Source organism: Scyliorhinus torazame, chromosome 2 (genome assembly GCF_047496885.1).
Source record: "Scyliorhinus torazame isolate Kashiwa2021f chromosome 2, sScyTor2.1, whole genome shotgun sequence".
NCBI lineage: Eukaryota > Metazoa > Chordata > Chondrichthyes > Carcharhiniformes > Scyliorhinidae > Scyliorhinus > Scyliorhinus torazame.
The window spans coordinates 86,529,517-86,556,895 of NC_092708.1; the positions used below are offsets into that span (position 1 = coordinate 86,529,517).

Consider the following 27,379-nt stretch of genomic DNA (forward strand, 5'->3'; position numbering starts at 1 on the left):
ATTGTTTCTCTTGGTGCAGAATTTTAGAGTCAGGGGACATAAATTCAAGTGGCAGAAGGAGTAGAGAGGACATGAGGAAGACCTTTTTTACGCAGAGGGTGGTGGGTGTCTGGAATTCACTGTGGTTGAGGCAAAGACCCAAAGTTCTTTTAAAAAGTACCTGGATCTGCACCTTAAGTGCTCTAAGCTACAGGTCTATGGACTGGGTGCAGGGAGGGGGATTAAAAAGGGCACCTGGGTGTCCTTGGGCTGGCATGGACAAGATGGATTGAATGGCCTCCTTCTGTGCTGTAACTTTTCTATGATTCTATGGATATTGTCTGACACTTGTGTGACAGAATGTTATTTGCAACTTGTCAGCTTAAATTCCTTAAAGAATTCAATCAAATTTGTGAGGCAAGACCTTCCTTTAACAAATCCATGCTGAATATCCCTGAATAGTCCATGCCTTTCTACGTGACAATTAATCCCATCGCACAGGATTGATTCTACTTTGTCCACCGCCGACATAAGACCAACTAGCCAATAATTGTTTGGCACTTTCTTCTATCCCTTTTTACACAATGGAACGACATTTGCATTTCTGCAGTCCTCTGGTACCTCCCCTATATCTAGTGGGGATTGGAAAATCATCCTCAGAACATCTGTTATCTCCTCCTTGACATAATTCAGCAGCCTTGGAAACAATCCATCTGACCCTGGCAACTTATCAATTTTCAAGGATTCCACCCCTTTGAGTACTTCCTCACTCTTTATGATTATCACGTCCAATATCTCCATGTTCCTCCTGGACTACTATACTACTATATCTGTGTTATAACCTGCCTACTTACCATTGGCTGGGGACTAATGACTATCCCACAATCCTGTGGGAGTATGAGCTTCCCCAATGAGGGGGGCGGAGAAACCACTAGTAAATTCCTAGTATAAATAAGCTGGCCAGTTCAGGAACCAGGAGGAAGGAGTATGTAACAAGGGAAGTTACTGCTACTGTTATGTATATATGTTATAGTAAATAAATGTTATTACTTTGTATCCTTAAAACTCGTGCTGGATTCTTCGTGGCCCTTACAAAAATCTGCATAATCCCTTTCCTTTGTAAACATGGAGACAAGTCATGCTGTTCAGTGAATTGGACATTCTGAATTCTCTGTGTCCCTGAACAGGCGCCATAGTGTGGCGACTAGGGGATTTTCACAGTAACTTCATTGCAGTGTTGATGTAAGCCTACTTGTGACACTAATAAGACATATTAAAAAATATTCATTTAAAAACCTTCCCACAGCCTTTGCATCAACACACAAGTTCCCTTATTCCATCTCTGAGAGACCCCACTTTTTCCTTAAGCTTCCTTTTACCATCAATATATTGGTAAAACATCTTTGGGTTTTCTTTAATTACATGCAAATCTTTTTTCATACCCTCTTAGGTTTCCTTTTTTACTTCATCCCTGTACTTCCTATACTCGACTAGGCTATCTGCAATGCTTAGATCTTTGTGCCTATCGTACGCTTTCTTTTTCTGTTTGATCTTCTCCTGTATTCTTCCAGATAACCGGGGGTCGAGATTTGGCTGTACCACCCTTACTTTTGGAGAGCACTTGTCTACTTTGTACATTTAGGATCTTGTTTTTTAGTGCTTCCCACTGATTTTCCACTGATTTATCCTCTAGCAGAGCAACCAGTTCACCTCAGCCAAGTCCCATCTCATTCCTGCAAAATTTACCTTCCCCCAGTTCAAAACATTTACTCCTGCTTTATCTCTGCCCTTTTCCATAGTAATTCCCATGGTAATTCTAAGTCTAACTGAATTGTGATCACTATCCCCGACATGGTCGCCAACTGTCACTTAACCCACTTGCCCTTCTTCGTTCACCAAGACCAGGTCTAGAATTGCATCTCCTCTCGTTGTCACTAATTGGTTGAAAACAATTTTCTGGACACATAGCATGAATTTTTCTCCCTCAGTTCCCCAAATATTGTTTGAATCCCTGTTGATATTGGGCTAGTTAAATGCTCCTACTATTATTGCCCTCTTATTCTTACAGGAAAAAATGTGCCTCCATATTTGTTCTTCTATCTCCATTTCACTATTTGGGGGTCTGTAGTATACTCCCTGTAGTGTGACCTGCCCCTTTTTAAATTTCTAAGCTCAACCCATAAAGCCCTGTTTGTTTAGTCGTTTAGTGTTTCATCCCTTCTCACAACTGGAATTGATTCTTTACCCATTAGTGCTACTGCCTCTCCTTTTTTATCTCCCACTCTATCGTGTCTGAAGACTCCATAACCAGGGACATTGAGCTGCCATTTTGCCCCTCCTTTAGCCAAGTTTCCCTTATAGCAATGACATCCTGTGCCCTTAACGTCTCTACCTAGTTTGTTAAAATATTCCTTGCATTGAATTAGAAATAGTTTAACACTGTCAATTTACCTTGCTGGACACTTTTAAAACTTTGCTTCTCCTGTAATTCCAAGTCTAGCACTAAATCTTCTATACCACTGGCTAATGTTCCACCTCCATTTTCCTGATCTGACTCTGACCTGTCTGATCCTACTCCTGGGATCCTATTTCCCTGCCACACTCTCTTCCTGATACCAATAGTACATAGAACATACAGTGCAGAAGGAGACCATTCGGCCCATCGAGTCTGCACCGACTCACTTAAGCCCTCACTTCTACCCTATCCCCGTAACCCAAGAGCCCCTCCTAACCTTTTTTTTTGGTCACTAAGGGCAATTTATCATGGCCAATCCACCTAACCTGCACGTCTTTGGGCTGTGGGAGGAAACCGGAGCACCCAGAGGAAACCCATGCAGACACGGGAAGAACGTGCAGACTCTGCACAGACAGTGACCCAGCAGGGAATCAAACCTGGGACCCTGACGCTGTGAAGCCATAGTGCCATCCACTTGCGTCACAACCCATATGGTTATTCGACCCTCAGCAAGCATCAGCTCTGGACTCTCCAGCCTGTGAGATTGAATCCTGGTTGAAATGCAGAGCAAGTAAAGAGGAGTAAATGCGAATGAGAGCATAAGAGCAGGAAACTGTTGTCTCAATTGCCAGCTCCAGATTACCTTCAGGCATTGTAATCCAGGGTTGGTGTGGACATCACTGGCAAGGCCAGCATTTATTGCGCATCCCTCATTGGCACTTGAAACAAATGGCTTGCTCGGCCATTTCAGAGGGTAGTTAAGAGTCAACCACGTTACTGTGGATCAGGGGTCACATGTAAGCTAGACCAGCGGCAGATTTCATTCTGTAAATTAGTGAACCAGATGGGTTTTTACAACCATCAACAATGGGTTCATAGTTATCATTAGACTTTGAATTCCAATTGTTTTTTTAAATCAAATTCAAATTCCACCACCTGCCGTAGTGGGATTTGAACCCCCACCCCCAGAGCATTACCCTGGGTTCAAGACCACTGTGCCTTCACATCCCATAATAAACTGGGCATATAAAATGAAACATTCTGAGTATGGCCGATTAATTTACGAATTCCAGAATATTCAAAAATTAAGCAAAGTACCTCGAAAGAAAACACTGTGAATGTTGGAAAATTATCTGGGCAGAGATTCTTGATGATGTAATGGAACTGCAATCCAGCCCGCAATGTGTGGGTACCCACAGTGATGTCTGCAAAGTGCCCCACCTTGCCTTAAAATAAGTCCTCTACGCTTCTTTTCTTGGGAATGGCATAACTAATGCTGTAGAGGCACTGGAGCAGGAATTCTGGGATTCCTGTTTCGCTGTCAGCAGAGCAGTTACAAACATCCACATCAAACCAGATTCTGGGGACAGTCATTAGTAAATAAATTATTTTGACTCATATGGCAGAAAGAAAGGTAAAAATTCAAATTAAAAGTCATAATTATTGTTAATGCAAGAAGAAATGTCTTTACTTTGAAAGTGGCTTTGCTCTCTACAGCAGTCTTTCTCTGGTGTGCATACCATTCCTATCTTCATATCATTAAATACGTAGCATCAAAAGCAGCAGTGATCCCCGACTGAATCTCTGCTAGTTTTCATGTAGATTCTATTAATAGCTAATCTTACTGTTCTCCGACTGAACTAGTTATTGATCTGGTTCAAAAGATTCTCCTATTTCATGACTTCAGGTTTATTGTGTCAGAAACTTTGAAGTTTTAGGAGTTATGAATCTACTGAGATCTCCTTGCCAATAATAAATATTTTCAAATAACACTATTAAATTTGTCAAGGACATTTTGTTACTTGTGAAGCCAGTAGCACTTAAATCAGAAATTCCCGTTTTGCTGGGTCACCAAAATTTCTGTCCCACCCACAATAGCAGGATTGGAAAATCCAGGCTATGGTTTCAGGACTCCACTGTTGCTCTGTTAATAATGTTGGTGAACCACAAGCCTTCCCTTATATCGATCAAATGATCACACAATCAATTAGTTAGTTCAAAAGATGGTTTATTTACACACACAAGAGTTATCTCGACATGCAAACACAATATCTACTACGAGTTAAACTACACCTATCAGCTACAATAACCTATACTTAACTTCAGGGTGACCGGCACTGTGCAAATGGATAAGGCCTTCATCTGGATTTTACCTGGCTGGCTCGAAGAAAGTGGCTCTGTCTTTGCTGGGCTCATCCGTCAGGTAGCGATCGTTGGTCTTGAACTTGGCTGGCTGTTCCTACTACGATTAGGTTGGCACAGGCTGGATCCAAAAGAGACAGAACACATGGCTGTGTCCTCTTTTATCTCTCTGGGATTTCGCGCTCTTTGGGGTGGTCCTTAACCTTGGACCCAATAGTTCGACAGGGCTCTGATCACTGTTTTCGATTTCAGCCAATAAAGGGGCAGGTGCCTTGATAGCTGGGCGGGCACTTAGAGGTCAATGACCTTGGCAGTTGGGCTTTCTGAGTAAGGGGAGTGGCGGCGATCAGCCTGTGGCCGTACCGGTTGCTTGATTGGAGTTCTATTGTCCTGAGAAAATGGGCCATTAAAATGCAAACGAGCAGGGGTTTCGCTCAGGTCTGGTTACCTGTGTTTCAGATACACATAGGCTCTGTATCTGTCGGAGTCCTGGGTTGGCCATAATTCCCATAGTCCTTTGCAGGTGGCCATCTTAGAGGGCTACATTCCGTCTTCTTGATCCTGAACGCGAAGAGTGGTGGATCACACTATTGATCCCTGTTCATCCTTGGTGGACCAGTCATCCTTGGTCAAGGCAAGGTTCTACTCTACTCTATCTTATGGTTTGGGACATTTACCTAATATTTCATTAATAAATCCATAAATTAATTCATCTCTAACGGTTACTATAATCAGGTCTCTATAAAACATTTAATTTATCCGCACAGTTGATCTCTAGCTAACACTATCTGAGCTACTCTCATGCTGCTGGTGAATATCAAAGAACTTATATACAGTACAAAATTTAAAACAGCAGCATCACATTTCTACTTAATCCTAATAAAGTGAGAGACGTACATGGTTTATTTTTAGCAGCGATTGTTACATGAGTTTAATTTTGTTGAATTCAAAAGAAGGGGGATCGGTCTGTATATATCGGGGAGCAGGAGGCTTTTGCTCGCCATTTACAGAGTCGGAGGGCGCGATTCTCCACTCCCACGCCGGTTGGGAGAATCGCCTGGGCCACCAAAATTTCCGGGGACGCCGGTCCGACGCCCTCCCGTGATTCTCCCAAGCGGCGGGAACGGCCCGGTCAAGTTTCGCGGGCCGGAGAATTGCCGGAGACACCCAAAATGGCGATTCTCCGGCAACCCCGCTATTCTGAGGCCCGGATGGGCCGAGCGGCCAGGCCAAAATGGCGGGTTCCCCCCCCGGCGCCGTCCACACCTGGTCGCTGCAGTCGTGGGCGGTGCGTGAACGCTGGGGGTCGAGGGGGGATCCTGCACCGGGCTTTACCTGGAATGTGGGGTGGCCCGCGATCGGTGCCCATCGATCGTCGGGCCGTCCTCTCTGAAGGAGGACCTCCTTCCTTCCGAGGCCCCGCAAGATCCATCTTCTTGCGGGGCGGACGTAGAGAGGACGGCAACCAGGCATGCGCGGGTTGGCGCCGGCCAACCTGCGCATGCGCGGATGACGCCCGTTATGCGGCGCCGGCCGCGTCATCTATGCGGCGCCGCTTTTACGCAGGCGACAAGGCCTGGCGCGTGTAGATGACGCGGCCCCGATCCTGGCCCATTGTCAGGGCCTGAATCGGTCGGGACCGGGGCCGTCCCGCTCCGGCGTGAACCTCGACGGTGTTCACGACGGCGCGGCCACTTCGGCGTGGGAGTGGAGAATCCCGCCCGGAGTGTCTGAATGACACTGCAGATTATTGCAATTACTAGAAAGGCCTCTACTATGTATGAAAGGGAGTTCCATTTGGCAATATTTTCGCGTCAAGTGGGGGTTTCGATGTCTGTCTTTGTGTAGTGTCCGGGTGTGTGGTAGTGTTCGGGGCTGGTGTGGGATTTGTTAAAACAGTCCGTTGCGCGCGCAGTTGCAGAAGTCCAGCGATGATCCAAACGCATGTCAGCAGTCCTTGCTTCATTCTGAGTTTTCTGTTTTCCGTGTAATCCTGGTGGTGCAAGCATAGTATCTGTTATTATCTTTGGTTAATATCTTGTTTTATTAGTCTTTCTCTCCTTATTCCAATTACCCACTATGATTGTCACCATATGATCATCACCATCTCCCAGTTGCCAGACTCGTGTCTGCCGTTGCTGTGCCTTGGCCACGTGGGCCGTCGGATAATCCGAATTGTCGTGCTTTACTAGTCTGCAAGAGTTGTCATGCTGCCAAAGAGGGGCTTGTTTGTTGTGAGGCGTAGGGGCAGTGGGAGTGGAGGGCAAGTTACTGTGGGTCGGGCGGTGGATGTGGCGGTGGCTGGGGGAGGGCATATAGGGGGTCAAAGATATCTAAGTCATGGTTCCGGGGGCTGGGATGACTGGGGGCTGAGAGATCGTGCCAGTGATCAGGGATAGTAATCAAATCCGGGAGGCTCTCGCTGTCGTCGGAGTCAAGTTCAAGGTGAAAGTCTGTACCTGTGGGCGGCGACAAGTTCGGGTCTGTGGGCGTGGACAAGCTTTAAATGCCGGCATGGCTGGGGGAGGGTTGGCGTAGGGGTTGGACTAGGTTGTCGATGGGCGGGGCGTAATCGTCTCCTATTGCCAGAGAGATGTGGTGGGTGTGGCTACATTGTGATCCATGGACTTTGAGTTGGTTGATGTGGAACCAACCAGTTTTACCGTTGGGGTACGTTATCTTGTACACGGAGGGGCTCACTTTGTCCGAATAAACATGAGAACAAATGAGAGGACTGTGTCCCACGTGGTAGTGTTCTGTTGCACCATCTTCCGAATGGTCGCTTTTAAAGTTTGATTCTTCTCACGACAATGCCACTGGATTCGGGCGATATGCTATGTGGAATTTCTGCCTGATCCCAAAAATTGTTAAAACATTTTGCATGACTCTGCCAGTGAAGTGGGAACCTTGGTCTGACTCAATGCTGCGGGGGAGACCCCAACGTGTGAATATCTGTTGGATCAAAATCTTAGCGGTGGCCTTTGCTGTGTTTGTCCGTGAGGGAAATGCTTTTACCCATTGAGTAAAGGTGTTGATTACAACCAGCATGTACTTTTTTTTTTTTTTTAAATAATATTTTATTGAAAATTTTTGGTCAACCAACACAGTACATTGTGCATCCTTTACACAACATTATAACAATACAGATAATAATGACCTTTTTTATTTAAACAAGAACAAAAGAAAACAACAACAAATAAATAAATATTAAATAACAAAAAATAAAAACTAGCCCTAATTGGCAACTGCCTTGTCTCAGGCCACCCCCCCCCCCCCACACCCCACCCCCCAACCCCCAAGTCCTGGGCTGCTGCTGCTGCCTTCTTTGTTCTCCCCTATCTATCTTTCCGCAAGATATTCGACGAACGGTTGCCACCGCCTAGTAAACCCTTGAGCCGACCCCCTTAGGACGAACTTAATCCGCTCTAACTTTATGAACCCCGCCATATCATTTATCCAGGTCTCCACCCCCGGGGGCTTGGCTTCTTTCCACATTAGCAATATTCTGCGCCGGGCTACTAGGGACGCAAAGGCCAAAACATCGGCCTCTTTCGCCTCCTGCACTCCCGGCTCTTGTGCAACCCCAAATATAGCCAACCCCCAGCTTGGTTCGACCCGGACTCCTACTACTTTCGAAAGCACCTTTGTCACCCCCATCCAAAACCCCTGTAGTGCCGGGCATGACCAAAACATATGGGTATGATTCGCTGGGCTTCTCGAGCACCTCGCACACCTATCCTCCACCCCAAAAAATTTACTGAGCCGTGTTCCAGTCACATGTGCCCTGTGTAATACCTTAAACTGAATCAGGCTTAGCCTGGCGCACGAGGACGACGAGTTTACCCTGTTTAGGGCATCTGCCCACATCCCCTCCTCAATCTCCTCCCCTAGCTCTTCTTCCCATTTCCCTTTTAGTTCGTCCATCATAGTCTCCCCTTCGTCTCTCATTTCCCTATATATATCCGACAGCTTACCGTCCCCCACCCCTTTCTTTGAGGTGACTCTGTCCTGCACCTCTTGTGTCGGGAGCTGCGGGAATTCCCTCACCTGCTGCCTCGCAAAAGCCCTCAATTGCATGTACCTGAATGCATTCCCTTGGGGCAACCCATATTTCTCGGTCAGCGCTCCCAGACTCGCAAACTTCCCATCCACAAATAGATCTTTCAGTTGCGTTATTCCTGCTCTTTGCCACATTATGCAGCACGGTAGCATGGTGGTTAGCACAATTGCTTCACAGCTCCAGGGTCCCAGGTTCGATTCCCGGCTTGGGTCACTGTCTGTGCGGAGTCTGCACGTTCTCCCCGTGTCTGCGTGGGTTTCCTCCGGGTGCTCCGGTTTCCTCCCACAGTCCAAAGATGTGCCGGTTAGGTGGATTGGCCATGCTAAATTGCCCTTAGTGTCTAAAATTGCCCTTCGTGTTGGGTGGGGTTACTGGGTTATGGGGATAGGGTGGAGGTGTGGGCTTGGGTAGGGTGCTCTTTCAAAAGAGCCAGTGCAGACTCGATGGGCCGAATGGCCTCCTTCTGCACTGTAAAAAAAAAAAAATTCTATGATAATCACATTTGTTCGGATTAAGGGCTTCATGAATCACCTCACAGTGCATGGTATTTGGAGCACCAACAGCAGTTGCGCAGACATCTGGTTCATTTGTGGGCAGCACGGTAGCCTTGTGGATAGCACAAATGCTTCACAGCTCCAGGGTCCCAGGTTCGATTCCGGCTTGGGTCACTGTCTGTGCGGAGTCTGCACATCCTCCCCGTGTGTGCGTGGGTTTCCTCCGGGTGCTCCGGTTTCCTCCCACAGTCCAAAGATGTGCGGGTTAGGTGGATTGGCCATGCTAAATTGCCCATAGTGTCCAAAATTGCCCTTAGTGTAAGGTGGGGTTACTGGGTTATGGGGATAGGGTGGAGGTGTGGACCTTGGGTAGGGTGCTCTTTCCAAGAGCCAGTGCAGACTCGATGGGCCGAATGGCCTCCTTCTGGACTGTAAATTCTATTCTATGAATTCCATATCCCCCATCCATTCCCCCCGGGGCAAACCTATGGTTGTTTCTTATCGGGGACCCCCCCAGTGCTCCGGTCTTTCCCCTATGTCGTCTCCACTGTCCCCAAATCTTCAGTGTAGCTACCACCACCGGACTCGTGGTATAGTTCCTTGGTGAGAACGGCAATGGGGCTGTCACCATAGCCTGCAGGCTGGTCCCCCTACAGGACGCCCTCTCTAATCTCTTCCACGCCGCTCCTTCCTCCTCTCCCATCCACTTACTCACCATTGAAATATTAGCGGCCCAATAATACTCACTTAGGCTCGGTAGTGCCAGCCCCCCCCTATCCCTACTACGCTGTAAGAATCCCTTCCTCACTCTCGGAGTCTTCCCGGCCCAAACAAAACCCATAATACTCTTTTCTATCCTTTTAAAAAAAGCCTTCGTGATCACCACCGGGAGACACTGAAACACAAAAAGGAATCTCGGGAGGACCACCATCTTAACTGCCTGCACCCTCCCTGCCATTGACAATGCTACCATGTCCCATCTCTTGAAATCTTCCTCCATCTGTTCCACCAACCGCGTCAAATTTAGCCTGTGCAATGTGCCCCAATTCTTAGCTATCTGGATCCCCAGGTAACGAAAGTCTCTTGTTACCTTCCTCAACGGTAGGTCTTCTATTTCTCTACTCTGCTCCCCTGGATGCACCACAAACAGCTCACTCTTTCCCATGTTCAATTTATACCCTGAAAAATCCCCAAACTCCCCAAGTATCCGCATTATTTCTGGCATCCCCTCCGCTGGATCCGCCACATATAGTAGCAGATCATCCGCATATAAAGATACCCGGTGTTCTTCTCCTCCCCTAAGTATTCCCCTCCATCCCTTGGAACCTCTCAGCGCTATCGCCAGGGGCTCAATCGCCAGTGCAAACAGTAATGGGGACAGAGGACATCCCTGCCTTGTCCCTCTATGGAGCCGAAAATATGCCGATCCCCGTCCATTCGTGACCACACTCGCCACTGGGGCCCTATACAACAGCTGCACCCATCTAACATACCCCTCTCCGAACCCAAATCTCCTCAACACCTCCCACAGATAATCCCACTCCACTCTATCAAATGCTTTCTCGGCATCCATCGCCACTACTATCTCCGTTTCACCCTCTGGTGGGGCCATCATCATTACCCCTAACAACCTCCGTATGTTCGTGTTCAGCTGTCTCCCCTTCACAAACCCAGTTTGGTCCTCATGAACCACCCCCGGGACACATTCCTCTATTCTCATTGCCATTACCTTGGCCAAGACCTTGGCATCTACATTGAGGAGGGAGATTGGTCTGTAGGACCCGCATTGTAGCGGATCCTTTTCCTTCTTTAAAAGAAGCGATATCGTTGCTTCTGACATAGTCGGGGGCAGTTGTCCCCTTTCCTTTGCCTCGTTGAAGGTCCTCGTCAGTAGCGGGGCGAGCAAGTCCAAATATTTTCTGTAAAATTCAACTGGGAATCCGTCCGGTCCCGGGGCCTTTCCCGTCTGCATGTTCCTAATTCCTTTCACCACTTCCTCTACCGTGATCTGTGCTCCCAATCCCATCCTATCCTGCTCTTCCACCTTGGGAATTTCCAGCCGATCCAAAAACTCCATCATTCTCTCCCTCCCATCCGGGGGTTGAGCTTCATACAATTTTTTATAAAATGTCTTAAACACTTCATTCACTCTCTCCGCTCCCCGCTCCGTCTCTCCATCTTCGTCTCTCACCCCCCCTATTTCCCTCGCTGCTCCCCTTTTCCTCAATTGGTGTGCCAGCAATCTGCTCGCCTTCTCTCCATATTCATACTGTACACCCTGCGCCTTCCTCCATTGTGCCTCTGCAGTGCCTGTGGTCAGCAAGTCAAATTCCACATGCAGCCTTTGCCTTTCCCTATACAGTCCCTCCTCCGGTGCTTCCGCATACTGTCTGTCCACCCTCAAAAGTTCTTGCAACAACCGCTCCCGTTCCTTACTCTCCTGCTTCCCTTTATGTGTCCTTATTGATATCAGCTCCCCCCTAACCACCGCCTTCAACGCCTCCCAGACCACTCCCACCTGAACCTCCCCATTGTCATTGAGTTCCAAGTACTTTTCAATGCATCCCCTCACCCTTAAGCACACCCCCTCATCCGCCATTAGTCCCATATCCATTCTCCAGGGTGGACGCCCTCTTGTTTCCTCCCCTATCTCCAAGTCTACCCAGTGTGGGGCATGATCCGAAATGGCTATAGCCGTATATTCCGTTCCCCTCACCCTCGGGATCAATGCCCTACCCAACACAAAAAAGTCTATGCGTGAATAGACTTTATGGACATAGGAGAAAAACGAGAACTCCTTACTCCTAGGTCTACTGAATCTCCACGGGTCCACCCCTCCCATCTGCTCCATAAAATCCTTAAGCACCTTGGCTGCTGCCGGCCTCCTACCAGTCCTGGACTTCGACCTATCCAGCCTTGGTTCCAACACCGTGTTAAAGTCTCCCCCCATTATCAGCTTTCCGGTCTCTAGGTCTGGGATGCGTCCTAGCATTCGCCTCATAAAATTGGCATCGTCCCAATTCGGGGCATACACGTTTACCAACACCACCATCTCTCCCTGTAATTTGCCACTCACCATCACGTATCTGCCCCAGTTATCCGCCACTATAGTCTTTGCCTCGAACATTACCCGCTTCCCCACTAATATAGCCACCCCCCTGTTTTTCGCATCCAGCCCCGAATGGAACACCTGCCCTACCCATCCTTTGCGCAACCTAACCTGATCTATCAGTTTCAGGTGCGTTTCCTGTAACATGACCACATCTGCTTTAAGTTTCTTAAGGTGTGCGAGTACTCGTGCCCTCTTTATCGGCCCGTTAAGCCCCCTCACGTTCCACGTGATCAGCCGAGTTGGGGGGCTTCCCACCCCCCCCCCCTTGCCGGTTAGCCATCATCTTTTTCCAGCTTCTCGCCCAGTTCCCACGCGGCTGTATTTCTCCCAGACGGTGCCCCCCCGCCCATCCTTTCCCGCACCCACTCCCCCCTTTCCCCAGCAGCAGCAACCCAGTAATTCCCCCCCCCCCCCCCCCGCTAGCGTAATTACTCCCCCCATGTTGCTCCCAGAAGTCAGCAAACTCTGGCTGACCTCGGCTTCCCCCCGTGATCACGGCTCGCCCCGTGCGGCGCCCCCTCCTTCCTGCTTCTCTATTCCCGCCATAATTATCATAGCACGGGAACCAAGCCCGCGCCTCTCCCTCGGCCCCGCCTCCCATGGCCAACGCCCCATCTCCTCTCCCTCCCCACCTCCCCCCATCACCACCTGTGGGAGAAAGAAAAGTTACCATACCGCAGGATTAATCATACAATCCCTCTTCGCCCCCCCCCCCCCCCCCCCCCACTCGTCCCACCACTTTGTCCAAACGTTCATTTTCGTAGTCCAATCATTCCAATTTTTCTTCTACAATAAAAGTCCACGCTTCATCCGCCGTCTCAAAGTAGTGGTGCCTCCCTTGATATGTGACCCACAGTCTTGCCGGTTGCAGCATTCCAAACTTTATCTTTTTTTTGTGAAGTACCGCTTTGGCCCGATTAAAGCTCGCCCTCCTTCTCGCCACCTCCGCACTCCAATCTTGATAGACGCGGATCACCGCGTTCTCCCATTTACTACACCGAGTTTTCTTCGCCCATCTAAGGACCATTTCTCTATCCTTAAAATGGGGAAATCTCACCACTATGGCTCTGGGAGCTTCTCCTGCTCTCGGTCCTCGCACCATAACTCGGTATGCTCCCTCCACCTCCAACGGACCCGTCGGGGCCTCCACTCCCATTAACGAGTGCAGCATCGTGCTCACATATGCCCCGACGTCCGCCCCCTCCACACCTTCAGGAAGGCCAAGAATCCTCAAGTTGTTCCTCCTTGCGTTATTTTCCAGTGCCTCCAACCTCTCCCCAGATCGTTTCTGGTGTGCCTCCTGTATCTCCGACTTCACCACCAGGCCCTGTATGTCGTTTTCATTCTCTGCTGCTTTCGCCTTCACGACCCGAAGCTCCTGCTCCTGGGTCTTTTGTTCCTCTTTCAGCCCTTCAATCGCCTGTAATATCGGGGCCAACAACTCTTTCTTCATTTCCTTTTTTATCTCCTCCACGCAGCGTTTCAAAAACTCTTGTTGTTCAGGGCCCCATATGAAACTGCCACCTTCCGACGCCATCTTGGTTTCTGCTTGCCTTCCTTGCCGTTGTTCCAAAGGATCCGCTGCAATCCGGCCACTTTCCTCTCCTTTTTCCATCCGTGTCCAGGGGGAACACCCTTCTGGTTTACCGCACGGTGTTTTCAGCCGTTAAAATTGCCGTTGGGGCTCCTATCAAGAGCCCAAAAGCCCGTTTCACAGGGAGCTGCCGAAACGTGCGACTCAGCTGGTCATCGCCGCACCCGGAAGTCAACCAGCATGTACTTGAAACTGTTTCTCCAAGGGGGAAGGGGGCCAATGTAATCGATTTGCAAATTTGTCCAAGGGCCATTCACAGGTTGGGTGTGATGTAACTGTCCTTCCTTTGAGTAACGTCCAGGATTTTTCTGAGCACAGATAAGGCAATTCTCGACACAATGGGTTACATCGCTTTTTAAATTGGGTCACCAACACAAAAGGTCTTAAATGGGCATTGGTATTGTCTATCCCCTGATGTCTGTGTCCGTCATGAAATTGGTAAATGAGCTGGTTTCTGTCCTGGGTGGGGACCACAAATTCCATTTTTTAAAACTATGCCGCCCTGTACAGAGAGTGCGCCCTTCCATTTATCATAGGGGGCTGGGAAGTTGCCGTCTAAAACCTGTTTGAGGGTGTCATCTGCTTTTTGGGCTTGGGATAGATCCTCAATATTGGTCTGTGAATTTTATGGAATTCAGATTTCAACCCTGGTCTTCAAATCTTGCTCTGGGACTCTGGCTTACTAGTCAAGTGACAATATCACTGTGCCACCTCCTCCCACTAATACCCCCCAAAAGTGGTTCCAATGCAGTACTTGAATCCCCTGAAACAATTTTACAGTGACTTCACAAAAGCAAAATATTTTCTGGAACAGAGATGTCATGATAAAAATGCTTTCCTTAATTTTTCCACAGATTGGAAATGTTTCAATACCTGATTATTTGTGCGCTACTTTATGCCCTGTACTACTGGTACAGAGATGGTAAGATTATAACGAATGTATCTGACAAGTATGTGTACATCACCGGTTGTGACTCTGGCTTTGGCAACCTGCTGGCCAAGCACCTGGATCAACAAGGATTCAATGTTCTAGCTGCCTGCTTTACTGAGAAGGGGACAGAAGAACTGAAAAACTGTACATCATCAAGACTCAAAACATTGCAGCTTGATGTTGTTAACTCCGAAAGCATCAACAAAGCCGCAGAGTTTGTAAAATCAGAGGTTAAAGGAAAAGGTAATTTAAAGGTTTTTTTCCCTCTGCCATATAGAAAATACAATTTGATTGATCGCGGTGATTGTATGTAAACGAGGCTGTCAACTAATGATTGTCTCTGCGGTCAGTCTCTGCGGTCTTTAAAAAAAAGTAATGTAAGTACTTTGAGACTTTTTAGTTGTGCGGTAAGGTGGTCTTTAAATAAATATCTCACTTTCTTCAGTATTCTGAAGTATACTAAAAACCAAAACAATGAAATGTTAGCAATGTGACAATATGTGATTGAAATGTATAAAATTAGCTACCATTTACATGACCTTAGGGTATTCCAAAGCACTTCACAACCACCTATTGAAGACTTACCTCTAATGATTAACGTATTCAGAAACCAATTTGAACAAGGCAAGGTCCCTCAACAACAGTAATGTAAATGAAAAGATAATCCGTTTGACTTATTTTGGTTGAGGGATAAAAACTGGCTGAAAAACTGCTGCTCATCTTCAAATAATGACATGGGATGTGCGGAGAGGGTAGTTAAGCCTTAATCTCACCCGAATGGTGATGCACTAACAGTGCAGTCCACACTCAGTCGTGCATTGAGGTATCAGTCTAAATTATGTACTCAAGTGAGCCTTAGGCCTAAAAGGCCAACTTAAGCAAGAATGTTGGTCATGTGAATAGAAGCTATTCCTTTGTGCAATGTTATTCAAATACAGAAACTAGTGGAAGTACTTGCACAAACTTTTATCGCAGTTTTGAAATAGTGACCTTTATTACCTTAGCTAATTTTACATACTTTGTACAGACAGTTAAAGACAGGAGAGGGTTCAATTTAAAACAGCCCTGATTTTCTCCCTCATCACCCATCCGTAAACAGAAAGATGTTTTTGATTTTGGATTTTCCCCTTTAGTGGAGGTGTATTTTCCCCAACCCTTCAATTTTGACTGATCCAAGCATCTATTTATAACTCCGCAGCAAACTCGAGATTGGGTAAAATCAGAGGGTTAGGTGGTTTTACACACACTCAAAATGCAGTTAGAAGGTCTCCCCCGCCCTTTGCAATCGTACAATAAAAGAGGAATTAAGGGGATAACGAGGTACAGGCAAAGTCCACAGACAAAGCATTATTGCTTCATGTGAGTCAGAGTCCAGAATCAAGAGTCGAATGGTATGTTCCTTCAGAGAGGTTAGCTAGGCTGAAGCTGAAGTGGAGTTATCCACTTTTCTAGTAGTGCTGATTTCCACGAAGGGAGAAGCATGTAGAGATGAAGTAGGCTTGTAGTAGGTTCTGGTGCAGAAATTCAGACATTCCAGGAGAAACAATGTAGTTGAGGGCCAGACAATTTAAACCTGGCGAGAACTTTAGTTCCCTTGATGTTTTATTGATGGAAGATGGCAGACTGCCTCCTTTAATTTCACATGGCAATATTACAGATTCTAGCAGCTAATGGGAGGGTCTTGTGACATAACTCCCACTCTTTCCCCTTGGTTTGGACAAAGGATGCATATTCCTGATCTGGATTCGTGAGATGGTTAATATTTCATCCCTTAATATGTTTATCTGGGGCTTCCAGGTCCTTTGTATTCCTCGGTGAATCATCTCTGAGTGCCAGAGCCTGCCATAGAAATGCAAAGGGCTCTTTGTGCATTTCCTTGGAATTTGATTTCTGCAGTTACAGGGGGCATTGACACCTCTATGGAGATCACGAGTTTGCTGTGGTTTTATAAAAGCTGGAAATTCCTTTCGTGCGAGTTGTAGTCAGTCATGACTTCAGTCAGTGTCAAGCTTCAGTCCATTACTTTTTAAAGTCATTTTTGAAAGTAGCCAAGATGATATAGATATATATTTTTTCTTTCATGTCTTCTTGACAAAACAATGCCATCACCATCTCCATCATATTTAGAGCTACAGAAGTAGGTTGGTCGATCACTTATATTTTTAGTGCCATAAAAATGTCACCTTTTATGAACGGTGCTTTATACTGCACAAATACTAGGAATATGAATTCAATTTATGGGAACTACAGTGCAAAATTAGGACCATAGCAATTATAATGTGGGATAACCTGAAGTTAAAAATATATCTTTTATGTTTCAAAATACCTTTCCAGGACTGTGGGGACTGGTTAACAATGCTGGAATCTCTGTACCCAGTGGACCAAGTGACTGGCTAACAATATCTGATCACAAAGCCATGCTGAACGTCAACCTGATTGGACTCATTGAAGTTACATTGAGCGTGCTTCCCCTGATAAAGAGGGCACAAGGAAGGATAGTCAATGTAGCAAGTGTATTTGGCAGGATCAGTTGTGTGGGTGGATCTTACTGCATCTCCAAATTTGGTGTTGAAGCCTTCAATGATGGTCTCAGGTGAGTTAGAAATTACAAAGTTGTCCACTAATTTTATCTGTGTCCTAATATTTTCCATCTTATGGCTAGATAGCAATAAATCTGAGTAACGCTTGCTGATTTTGTATTTTACAAAGGTGTTGCTTTGGAGTTTATGTATTTGTTAACTTGTTCATGTGATGTGGGCATTTCTGACAGGGCCACCATTTATTGTCCATCACTAATTGCCTTTGGGGAGGTAGTGGTGAACCATCTTCTTCAACCCCTGCAGTATAACTGGTGAAAATATTTACACAGTGCTAGTGGGTAAGAAGTTTCAGGATTTTCATCCAGCAATAATAAAGAAATGGTGATATATTTCTGAGTAAGGATGGTGTATGAACTGAAAGGAGAATTGCAGTTAGTGGTGTTCCCATATGCCTGTTACCTTTGCTCTTCTAGATGGGAGGTGTTAGTGGTTTGAAACATGCTGTTTGACAAGCCAATCAAGTTATCACCTTGGATCTTTTAGAAACGACACCCTATTATGATCTTCCCCATTGGATGTGGTGTAAAAGCCAATCAACATAGTTTAGTTAGAAATGCTCAGTGATTCTGTAAATGTCCTAATTCCGTTTTGCAAAACCAGCTAACTATTTAACTTACTGGAATTTGCAGATTGTACTTTGCAAAGTGTACAGAAAAAAAAAGAATATTTTCCTGAGTTTAGTAAGAAGTCTTACAACACCAAGTTAAAGTTCAAAAGGTTTGTTTCAAATCACTAGCTTTCGGAGCACAGCATATTCCTCAGGTGAATGAAGAGGTCGGATCCAGAAACATATATATAGACAAAGTCAATTACGCAAGACGATACTTTGAATGCAAGTCTTTGCAGGTAATTAAGTCTTTACAGGCCCAGTCTGAGCAACTGGAGAGAGGGATAATCACAGGTAAAGAGGTGTGAATTGTCTCAAGCCAGGACAGTTGGTAGGATTTCGCAAGCCCAGGCCAGATGGTGGGGGGTGAATGTAAGAAGTCCATTGTATCGTGACAGAAGCTGGGCGTTCCTTGTACCATGGGTTTCAAGATGCCCTCGATGTAGCCAGATGTAAGAAGTCCGTTGTATTGCGACAGAAGCTGGGCATTCCTTGCACGATGGGTTTCAAGATGCCCTCGATGTAGCCAGAGGCCTGGGCTTGAGAAATCATACCAACTGATTTCGTCACCTGCCCACAAATGGGAGCAGGTTGGGAGTGGGGGGGTGGGGGGAGTTCTGTAAAATCCAGTCCCTAAAGCATGAACGTTTAAATTGTGAATCTACAAAATGGTTAAAATGTGCTCAACAATAGTTTTCCAGGGCCCACCTGACATATCTAACACCTCGTTGGTGGCACCCTTATTTAAATTAGCTAACCCTAGGATTTCTAACTGGTTTAATCTCCCTCCAGTTTCATGGGAATAAGAAAGATCCTATCCCACCACTCTTATACCACACCATCAGGGATTTAGGAATTTGCGATCTTAATGCTGCAATTATCTGGATTTAGTAAAGGCTTTCCTCAGCATACTCTAATTTCTCCTTTGTAATCCTCTATGAGACTTTCAAACTGTTAAATGACATTGCCTAGTAGATGCAGTGTAAGTGGATTTATTGTACACAAAATAAAACTGGGTACAAAGAACATCATTTACATGTAAATTATTAACAATTCCTGCTCTTTTCCAGTGCTTAAACATACCAATATGGCTCATACCAGCAAGGAGGCACTTTGCCCACATAAACTAGTGGGCAGAAAATTGGGCAGGAAATCCAAAATAAAATTTAGTATTTTGAAGTAGCACAAGCTTCCCTCCATCACGCCATGGATTAAAATGAAACAAATCTCAGGACAACATAAACAAAACATTGTCAGACCGTTCAAATCTGTAACAATGCAGTTGTTTTATTTTCTTGTTTTACAGGAGGGACTTGAGTAATTTTGGTGTAAAAGTTCTTTGTATTGAGCCAGGCTTCTTCAAAACAAATGTCACCAATTTTGACATCATCACAGGAAGCTTAAAAAAACTTTGGCTCAGGTTACCACAGGATGTAAAGGACGACTATGGAGCTGATTACTTAGAAAGAAGTACGTTTTTATGTGTAAACTACAGACACGTCCAAGTGAAACACTGCATTCTAATTGTAAAATGTAACCTAAATACCCAGTCTTAAAATAGTTAAATATTGTTCATCTTCTGCTGCATTTCACATATAGAAAGGGGGCGGGATTCTCCGTTGCCTGACGCCAAAATCGTAATCCGCGATCGGGCGGAGAATCGATTCCGACGTCGGAATGGGGGCCCCCGCCGGGTGCGATTCTCCGCCCCCTCCAAAATGGCGTCATCATGACGTGCACCGCACGCAGTCGCAATACCATTGGCGCCTCATCAGCTGGCCCACCCGCGATGCTCCGGCCCTGATAGGCCGAGCTCCCGACGGCCCGGGACATGTGTGGCCACACAAATCCTGAACCAGTCGTGGCGGCTGTAGACACTCAGCCGGGATCCGTGCCGCTGGCTGGGGGGGCTTCAGCGAGGGCTGGGGGGAATGGTGGGGGTTGGAAGAGGGTGGGCTGTGGGGCTGCCGATGGTGGGTTGGGTCCACACACGGCCAGCTCCATGTTGTACGGCGCAACCACTGCAGGTCGTCACATGTGGCCGGTCCGGCCATCTTTGGCTCGATCTGCGGGCATGTCACGTGGCGCTGGTGCTAGCTATCACCGGAATCGGTTGAGGGGTTCACGCCGATTTGCCAGGTCCCACGCTGGTGTCGGCACTTAGCCGCAGAAACAGAGAATTCCGCCCAGGATGTTTTAGAAATATTTAGAAAATGCAAAAAATATTTTGGATTAAAGTTCGTAATTGTCCAAAATGTACAGATATTTTTTGGTTTAAGTTGGAACAGGCACAGTACTGCATCTTGTTTTGATAGGAACTCTCTCCGATATTTTTTGTAAACTAATTTTTGCAATCATTTTATGGTGTTTTCGATCTGAAAATACAATACTTGTTCTATTTCAAGTACTTTTTATTAGCATGCACCACTCTGTGCTCAAGTAAACTGTCAAATGGCAGAACATGAGAACTTCCAAGAGAGATTCCCCAGTGCATTTTTGGGGGCTCCCCAAATCTGACACTGGGGAGCCAGGAGGATATGGGCCAAATAGTGTCATTACTATGATTCATAGATTTATTGTGCCTTTTATTGCTCAATATTATTATACTATCGATTTTATTTACATATTCACCGTTTACAATGTACTGATTGATGCTTTTAATAAATACTAATAAACACAATTTTTGAGGGTGAAATTTTACACAAGAGGTGGTGCACCCACCCCATCAAGTCAGGAGTGACCCGTCTCTGCTTGGACAGAAAGCTTCAGGGAAATGTTATGGCTGTTGGACAATTAATTGGCTCAGGGCAAGACTTCAACCCCATTTGGAGGACAACAGATCTCAAGACCCAGCAAAGCCACTGTGAGCTGTAGCCACTGCTGGGACTTCAGGCAATCCAAACCACAATTGTTGTTGGAGCTGATTTAGAAGGCGAGTGAGAGTTTTGGGGCAAGTGAGGGATAGGCTGGCAGGCCCTGGTGGTGAGTGCAAAGGTGGGAGGAGGGTGTGAATAGCCAGGACCTCGCCCTCTGACATGTGCCCACCTCAGTGCTGGTAAAATCCTTGCGGATGCAAATAGGCCACAAGCAATGTCATCCCACCATAGATTATAAGACCATAAGAAATAAGAGCAGAATTAGGCCACTCGGCCCATCGAGTCTGCTCCGCATTTCAATCATGGTTGATATTTTTCTCACCCCCATTCTGCCTTCTCCCCATAACCCCTGATCACCTTATTAATCAAGAACCTATCTATCTCTGTCTTAAAAACACTCAGGTATTTGGCCTCCACGGCCTTCTGCAGCAAAGAGCTCCACAGTTTCACCACTCTCTGGCTGAAGAAATTCCTCCTCATCTCTGTTTTGAAGAATCGTCCCTTTTGTCTGAGATTGTGTCCTCCAGTTCTAGTTTTCCCTACTAGTGGAAACATCCTCTCCATGTCTACTCTATCCAGGCCTCGCAGTATCCTGTAAGTTTCAATAAGATCCCCTCTCATCCTTTGAAACTCCAACGAGTACAGACCCAGAGTCCTCAACCGTTCCACATACAACAAGCTCTTCATTCCAGGAATCATGCTTGTGAACCTCCTCTGGATCTTTTCCAAGGTCAGCACATCCTTCCTTAGATACAGGGCTCAAAACTGCTCACAATACTCCCAAATGGGGTCTGACCAGAGCCTTATCCAACCTGAGAAGTACATCCCTGGTCTTGTATTCTAGCCCTCTCGACATGAATGCTAACATTGCATTTGCCTTCCTAATTGCCGACTAAACCTGCATGTTAACCTGAAGAGAATCTTGAACAAGGATTCCCAAGTTCTTTTGTGCTTCTGATTTCCTAAGCATTTCCCCATTTAGAAAATATGCCTCCATTCCTCCTTCCAAAGTGCATAACCTCACACCTTTCCACATTGTATTCCATCTGCCACTTCTTTGCCCACTCTCCTAGCCTGTCCAAGTCCTTCTGCAGGCCCCCTGTTTCCTCAATACTACATGCCAGCCAATTTTGAGCCTGCACCTTCCATTTACTCACCTGCCAGTCCATTCCTGGCTCATTAGGCACGTGAAGTAGCCCTGAACATGTGGGTATTTACTTCAATGAATTACGTGCTGCTTGTCAACAGTGGGCAGTTTGTAGATTTCCATGCAAATCCATGTCATTTAAGGTTGCTTACCCCATCAAAAGACCTCAGAGACAGGAGTATTCAATATTTAATATCAGTCTTCACTATTTTGCTGCTTCTAATTTATGTATATCAACATATTAAAATAATAGCTAGAAAAATATAATCTGGCCCATTAAGACAGTTGTTACACGGTTGTTACAACCAGGTGTGGATGGGTAAGATGGTTTCCCTCTTTCCCCATTCTTTATTTGACCACCAGAACCAGTTATCTTCAAAGAGGATATTCTTGCCAATTATACTTAACCCAGTCTAAGAAAATCAATAAAAATGCTCCAGCTTTCACACACACACACACACACCTAAATGGATTACAGAGTGAGATGAAAGAGCATACCATTCTCAAGATTTATAAGGGGATCGGGGAGAAAGCAAGAGAATGGGGATAAGAAACATATCAGCCATGATTGAATGGAGGAGCAGACTCAATGGGCCGAATGGCCCAATTCTGCTCCTATATCTTATGGAGGTTGGTGAGTTGGCTGGTTTCAGGATAAACTCGATTGCCCTTCTACATTTGGGGTCACAAGGTTCAAACTGTAGATGGATGAATTATCTGATTTTTGGAGATAGCAGTTGCTGCGTTGAGTTCAAAGGCCTCTTTGTAGCACATGAAAAGTGAAAATCAGCAGACAGGGTTCAAAACTTGCAAGCTGGATGGAGAGAAAGAGAGAGGAAACCCATTCAGGGTCTTGCTTCTTCAGCACCTCATTTGCTTGTACACTTGTACAGCTTGTACATTTGTTTGGACTAGTCATATTAATACTGTGGCTACCAGGGCAGGTCAAAGGCTAGGAATCGAGTAACTCACCTCCTGACTCCCAAATCCTGTCCACCACCTACAAGGCACAAGTCAGCAATGTAATGGAATATTCTCCACTTGCCTGGATGAGAGCAGCTCCAACAACACTCAAGAAGCTCGACACCATCCAGGAAAAAGCAGTCTGGTTGATTGCTCCCCTTTCCATAAACATTCAAACCCTCCATCACCGACGAACAGTGGCAACTGTGTGTACCATCTACAAGATGCACTGCAGTAACTCACCAAGGTTCCTTAGACAGCACCTTCCAAACCCATGACCACTACCATCTAGAAGGACAAAAGCAGCAGATACCTGGGAACCCCAGCACCTGGAGATTCCCCTGCAGCCCCTCACCATCCTGACTTGGAAATATGTCGCCATTCCTTCACTGTCGCTGGGGCAACACCTGGAACTTCCTCCCTAACACCACAGTGGGTGTACACCTCAAGGACTGCAGCAGAGCAAGTATGCAACTTGTCACCACCTTCTGAAGGGCAATTAGTTTTGGGCAACAAATGCTTGCTTAACCAGCAACGCCCACATCCCGTAAATTAATAAGAAAAAAACTGGTCTGAAGAGATGACAGGTGTTTCAACATTCCCAAGTGTTAGCTGGTTTCTCAGTGACTTGGCTATGATTATTGCTAATGGATTCCAGTTGCCTGGCTTACATGGTTAGATTACATTTTGGAAAATTCCTTCCCATTGTTCAAGTGTTTACATCAAATGGTTTGTTGCCACTCAGTTGAGTGCCCAGCTAATTGGATGGTTTGCTAATGGACTAGGAGATTGCCTGCACTCATACCCCTACAGGCAATTGTTCCTAGTCAGGCTTTACATGGTGGTCTCCATTTCAATGGCTTTAGAATGCAGAAAATACAGTGATGCTAATGTTCAGCCATCTTTGACTGTGATTTCAGTCGATGGAATGTGGATTTAGTGTTTTAAAAATTCAATTCACGTTTCCAGCCAGTAAATTTATAAAGTCATTTTGGGGGAAAACATGACTTCATAACACTGTCATATGGGCAACATCAGGATTAAACACCCCTTGATCCATAACGCCCCAGTAGGCACCTCAGTTAACACCCAAGATGAATTTGGGAAAGAATTCTAGAAAACTCCTCTAAACCCTTTAAGAAGACAAAAACTAGCCTATGAGATGATACTAACCATGATTATATTAGTAGGGATCTATCTTACCTTTTATTATTTTTATTATAGGTTATAATTCCTTCCCCACTAGTCACCCTCCAACTCTCATCATATTCATAGCTTGCCTGAATTATCATTAATTTATTTTAACGTATATTGTGTTGCTTTACAGCATTGCCAAAATTTCAGGAACGGGTTGAGCAGCTTGCCGACCCCGATTTGATGAAAGTGGTGTGGTGCATGAATCACGCTCTGACAGCTGTTCATCCTCGGACTCGCTACTCTGCTGGACGAGATTCAAAACTTTTCTGGATTCCACTCTCCTATTTGCCAACTGTCATCTCTGATTTTGTATTCAACAGTGACAAAGTTAAGCCAGCAAAAAGTGTTTGTTGAGATGCATTTGAGATATTTTTTCTAATGAAAAGAAACTGCTGATCTTTATCAAAATCTAAGAAAATTGTTATGTGCACAATAAGAAGTACTGCTGACCAAACTCTATGCTTCAGCTGATTTTATTCCATAGGCAAATACTTTGTAAATGCCTAGAAATCTATTTTATAAGGTTTTCAGTTTTCCTGTTGAACTTTAAAAAATTATATATTTAGAGTACCCGATTTTTTATTTTCAATTAAGGGCCAATTTAGCGTGGCCAATCCACCTACCCTGCACATCTTTGGGTTGTGGGAGTGAAACCCACGCAGACACGGGGAGAATGTGCAAATTCCATACAAACAGTGACCTGGGACCGGGATCGAACCTGGGTCCTCAGCGCTGTAGGCAGCAGTGCTAACCACTGTACCGCCCAGTATTCCTGGTGAATTGAAGGAAAATGGTAAGAATTCATGCTCGGAGTGCTTCCATGATAGCACTGTTAAAACAAAGAAAAGTTAATATCCAGTTCCAATTCATAACCAGAAGCAAAAATCCCAAGCTTTCCAAGGGAAAATGAAGAATAACCTTCTGTTGAGTCTGATGGTGGCCATCTTTTATCTTATCATTATGTCCCTGTTGTATTCTGCCTCAGTTAACATCATTAGAGGTTTTCAAATTGCTCCAAAGATCTAATTCATATCAGAGTTGCTTTACTACACGTATTTATAGCCAATGAATTAAACACTCTTGAAGGGAATCGGACTTATTTTGGGGGTAATTTAGAATTGCTCATTATTCTGGAATTCCCTGGCCGTTCATTAGTGGCGGGATTCTTTGCGCCCACCGGCAGCGCACCCCTGCCCACAGGTTTCCTATGGGGTAACCTCAATGCGAATTCCCATTGACAGCGGCAGGAGCAGAAAATCCTGCCGCCAGCGAATGGTGTGCCGCCTCCCGCTGCCGAGAAACACGTGGCTGAGAGGCTGGAAGGTTCTGTCCAATATTTCAGATCCATTTGCCACAATTGGAAGTGCTTAGTGATACAACAGTTTCTAAACAAGTCAGGAAAAGTGAGAGCAGAGGGAAAGAACAAACTGGAAGATCAGTGATTCAGTAGATTCAGTGACTAAGAAGAATGATATAGTACAAGACAAAAAGCATTGGAATGAAGTAAATAAACCAAAGGTGAATATTGAAGGTGTGTAAATGAGAAAGCAACATTTCCACCAACAGCTACCATCAGACAAAGTGTGCATGAGTAGAGGTTATGAGTCCAGAATGCTGTTAAGGGCCTTATCAAAAGATGAAGTGCTGTTCCTTAAACTTAACGTTGAGTTTCAATTCAACACTGTAGGAGCATGGTCAGAAAAGTAAGTGTAGCAGGAGCAGAGAACTAAAACAATAGACAGTTGGAAACCTAGGGCCTTTTGAACTGAATGGAGATGTCCCACAAAGTAGTCCTTTTCGCCCTGTGCCTGTGTGGGTTTCCTCCGGGTGCTCCTGTTTCCTCCCACAGTCAAAGACGTACATCCTCCCACATTCGAAAGACATGCAGGTTAGGTGGATTGGCCATACTAAATTGTCCCTTAGTATGAAGGTTAAGTGTGGTTTTAGGGTTGCAGGGATAGGGTGGGAGCCTGATTAGAGTGTTCTTTCAGAGGGCTGGTGCAGGCTTTGTTGGACCGAATGGTCTCCTTCTGCACTGTAGGAATTCTATGATACTTCATTAAAAGATGTACAAGTAAATCACTGGGCAGAATTCTCCCAAAATGACATTTCCCCGCTTCATGGCCACACTCCATTTCAGGCCACACCAACCTGGCACTGCCCTGCCGTGTCCCTGACCACCCAGGGGCTCCAATGGCCTCAAACACCCTGGCATGGATATCATGTCTAGTCTCTGGTGATGGAGACCAATAGTGACCCCTGCCGGCCTCAGCTGCGCCAGCAGTGGGGGCAGGGTGGCGAATTTAGAATCCCAAGAGCCAGGTGACTCTGGCCTGAAACAGCCTGAGCATATTTAAATGGTAATTATGGGTGTGAACTAGGTTGTGTCGGGTGCTGCGGGCTGAAAGCGACTCGCTCCATTCCGCACCTGGCGTGAACCCCATTTAGGGACTCTCCTGCTATTCTCCCAGAATTGTGGGATGTCGCCAGGCGTAACATGAGGGAGAATCTCTCCCACTATTTCAACTGAAAGGAGTGGGTGGCTTCTTACAGGGTGGGAAGGGAGAAGGTAAAAAGTCAAGCATTGCATCTGTTGAACTTAACAAGAAAATAATTAAAATCAGTCTTGGACATTGTTCACAATATCAATCTGTTAATGTGATGTTCTGATTATATAATTAGAACTACCTTTGTAACTTTAAATATTAATTCTATCAGCTAAATAAAGTTACCTGAATATCTTGCATGCTATTATTTCTCCAAATTATTGGAATAAAGATATATTATTTTATGATCTGATTTCTCTCTGGTGTATTTAGCAATGTGAGGTTTATTCATTTAATCTGAATTAGATGGGTGGGTGGTGTCACATTCTGTAGACAGGCCGATATGAATGATGCACTACAGAACATCTAGTTTAAATAATGTATTATGAAATAACTGCGTGGTAACGATAACTAGAATAAATAAACAACAAATACTAACACTAACTATTATAAAGCTACTACAAAATTCTCCTCCACGTCTTACTCCCAACTCCCTCAAGGCACAGAGCCGCATGGTAGACTAACCCTGCCACCTGCTGGTCGGAGGTTGTGTACAATAATATACACAGAATTGCTTTATGCACATCATCACATCCTCTTTCCTTTAGAAAATGTAGTTATTTACATTGATTAGCAATTCACTATGGTATGCATAATAAATTAAAAACATTTAACT

General features: G+C 45.6%; 1 protein-coding gene across 4 annotated transcripts in view; it reads left to right on the top strand.

Annotated features, from left to right (window-relative positions):
- Positions 1–26,948, top strand: part of LOC140389385 (retinol dehydrogenase 7-like) — a 46,860-nt gene extending 19,912 nt beyond the window's left edge. For all 4 annotated transcript variants that reach the window (XM_072473548.1, XM_072473547.1, XM_072473552.1 and 1 more), the window contains 4 exons: positions 14,691–15,010; positions 17,102–17,360; positions 19,281–19,444; positions 24,288–26,948. In XM_072473548.1, coding sequence (XP_072329649.1) covers positions 14,698–15,010; positions 17,102–17,360; positions 19,281–19,444; positions 24,288–24,511 — 960 coding nt within the window. In that variant the 5' untranslated portion in view covers positions 14,691–14,697 and the 3' untranslated portion in view covers positions 24,512–26,948. The remainder of the gene's footprint in view (positions 1–14,690; positions 15,011–17,101; positions 17,361–19,280; positions 19,445–24,287) is intronic.
- The last annotated feature ends 431 nt before the right edge of the window (positions 26,949–27,379 follow it).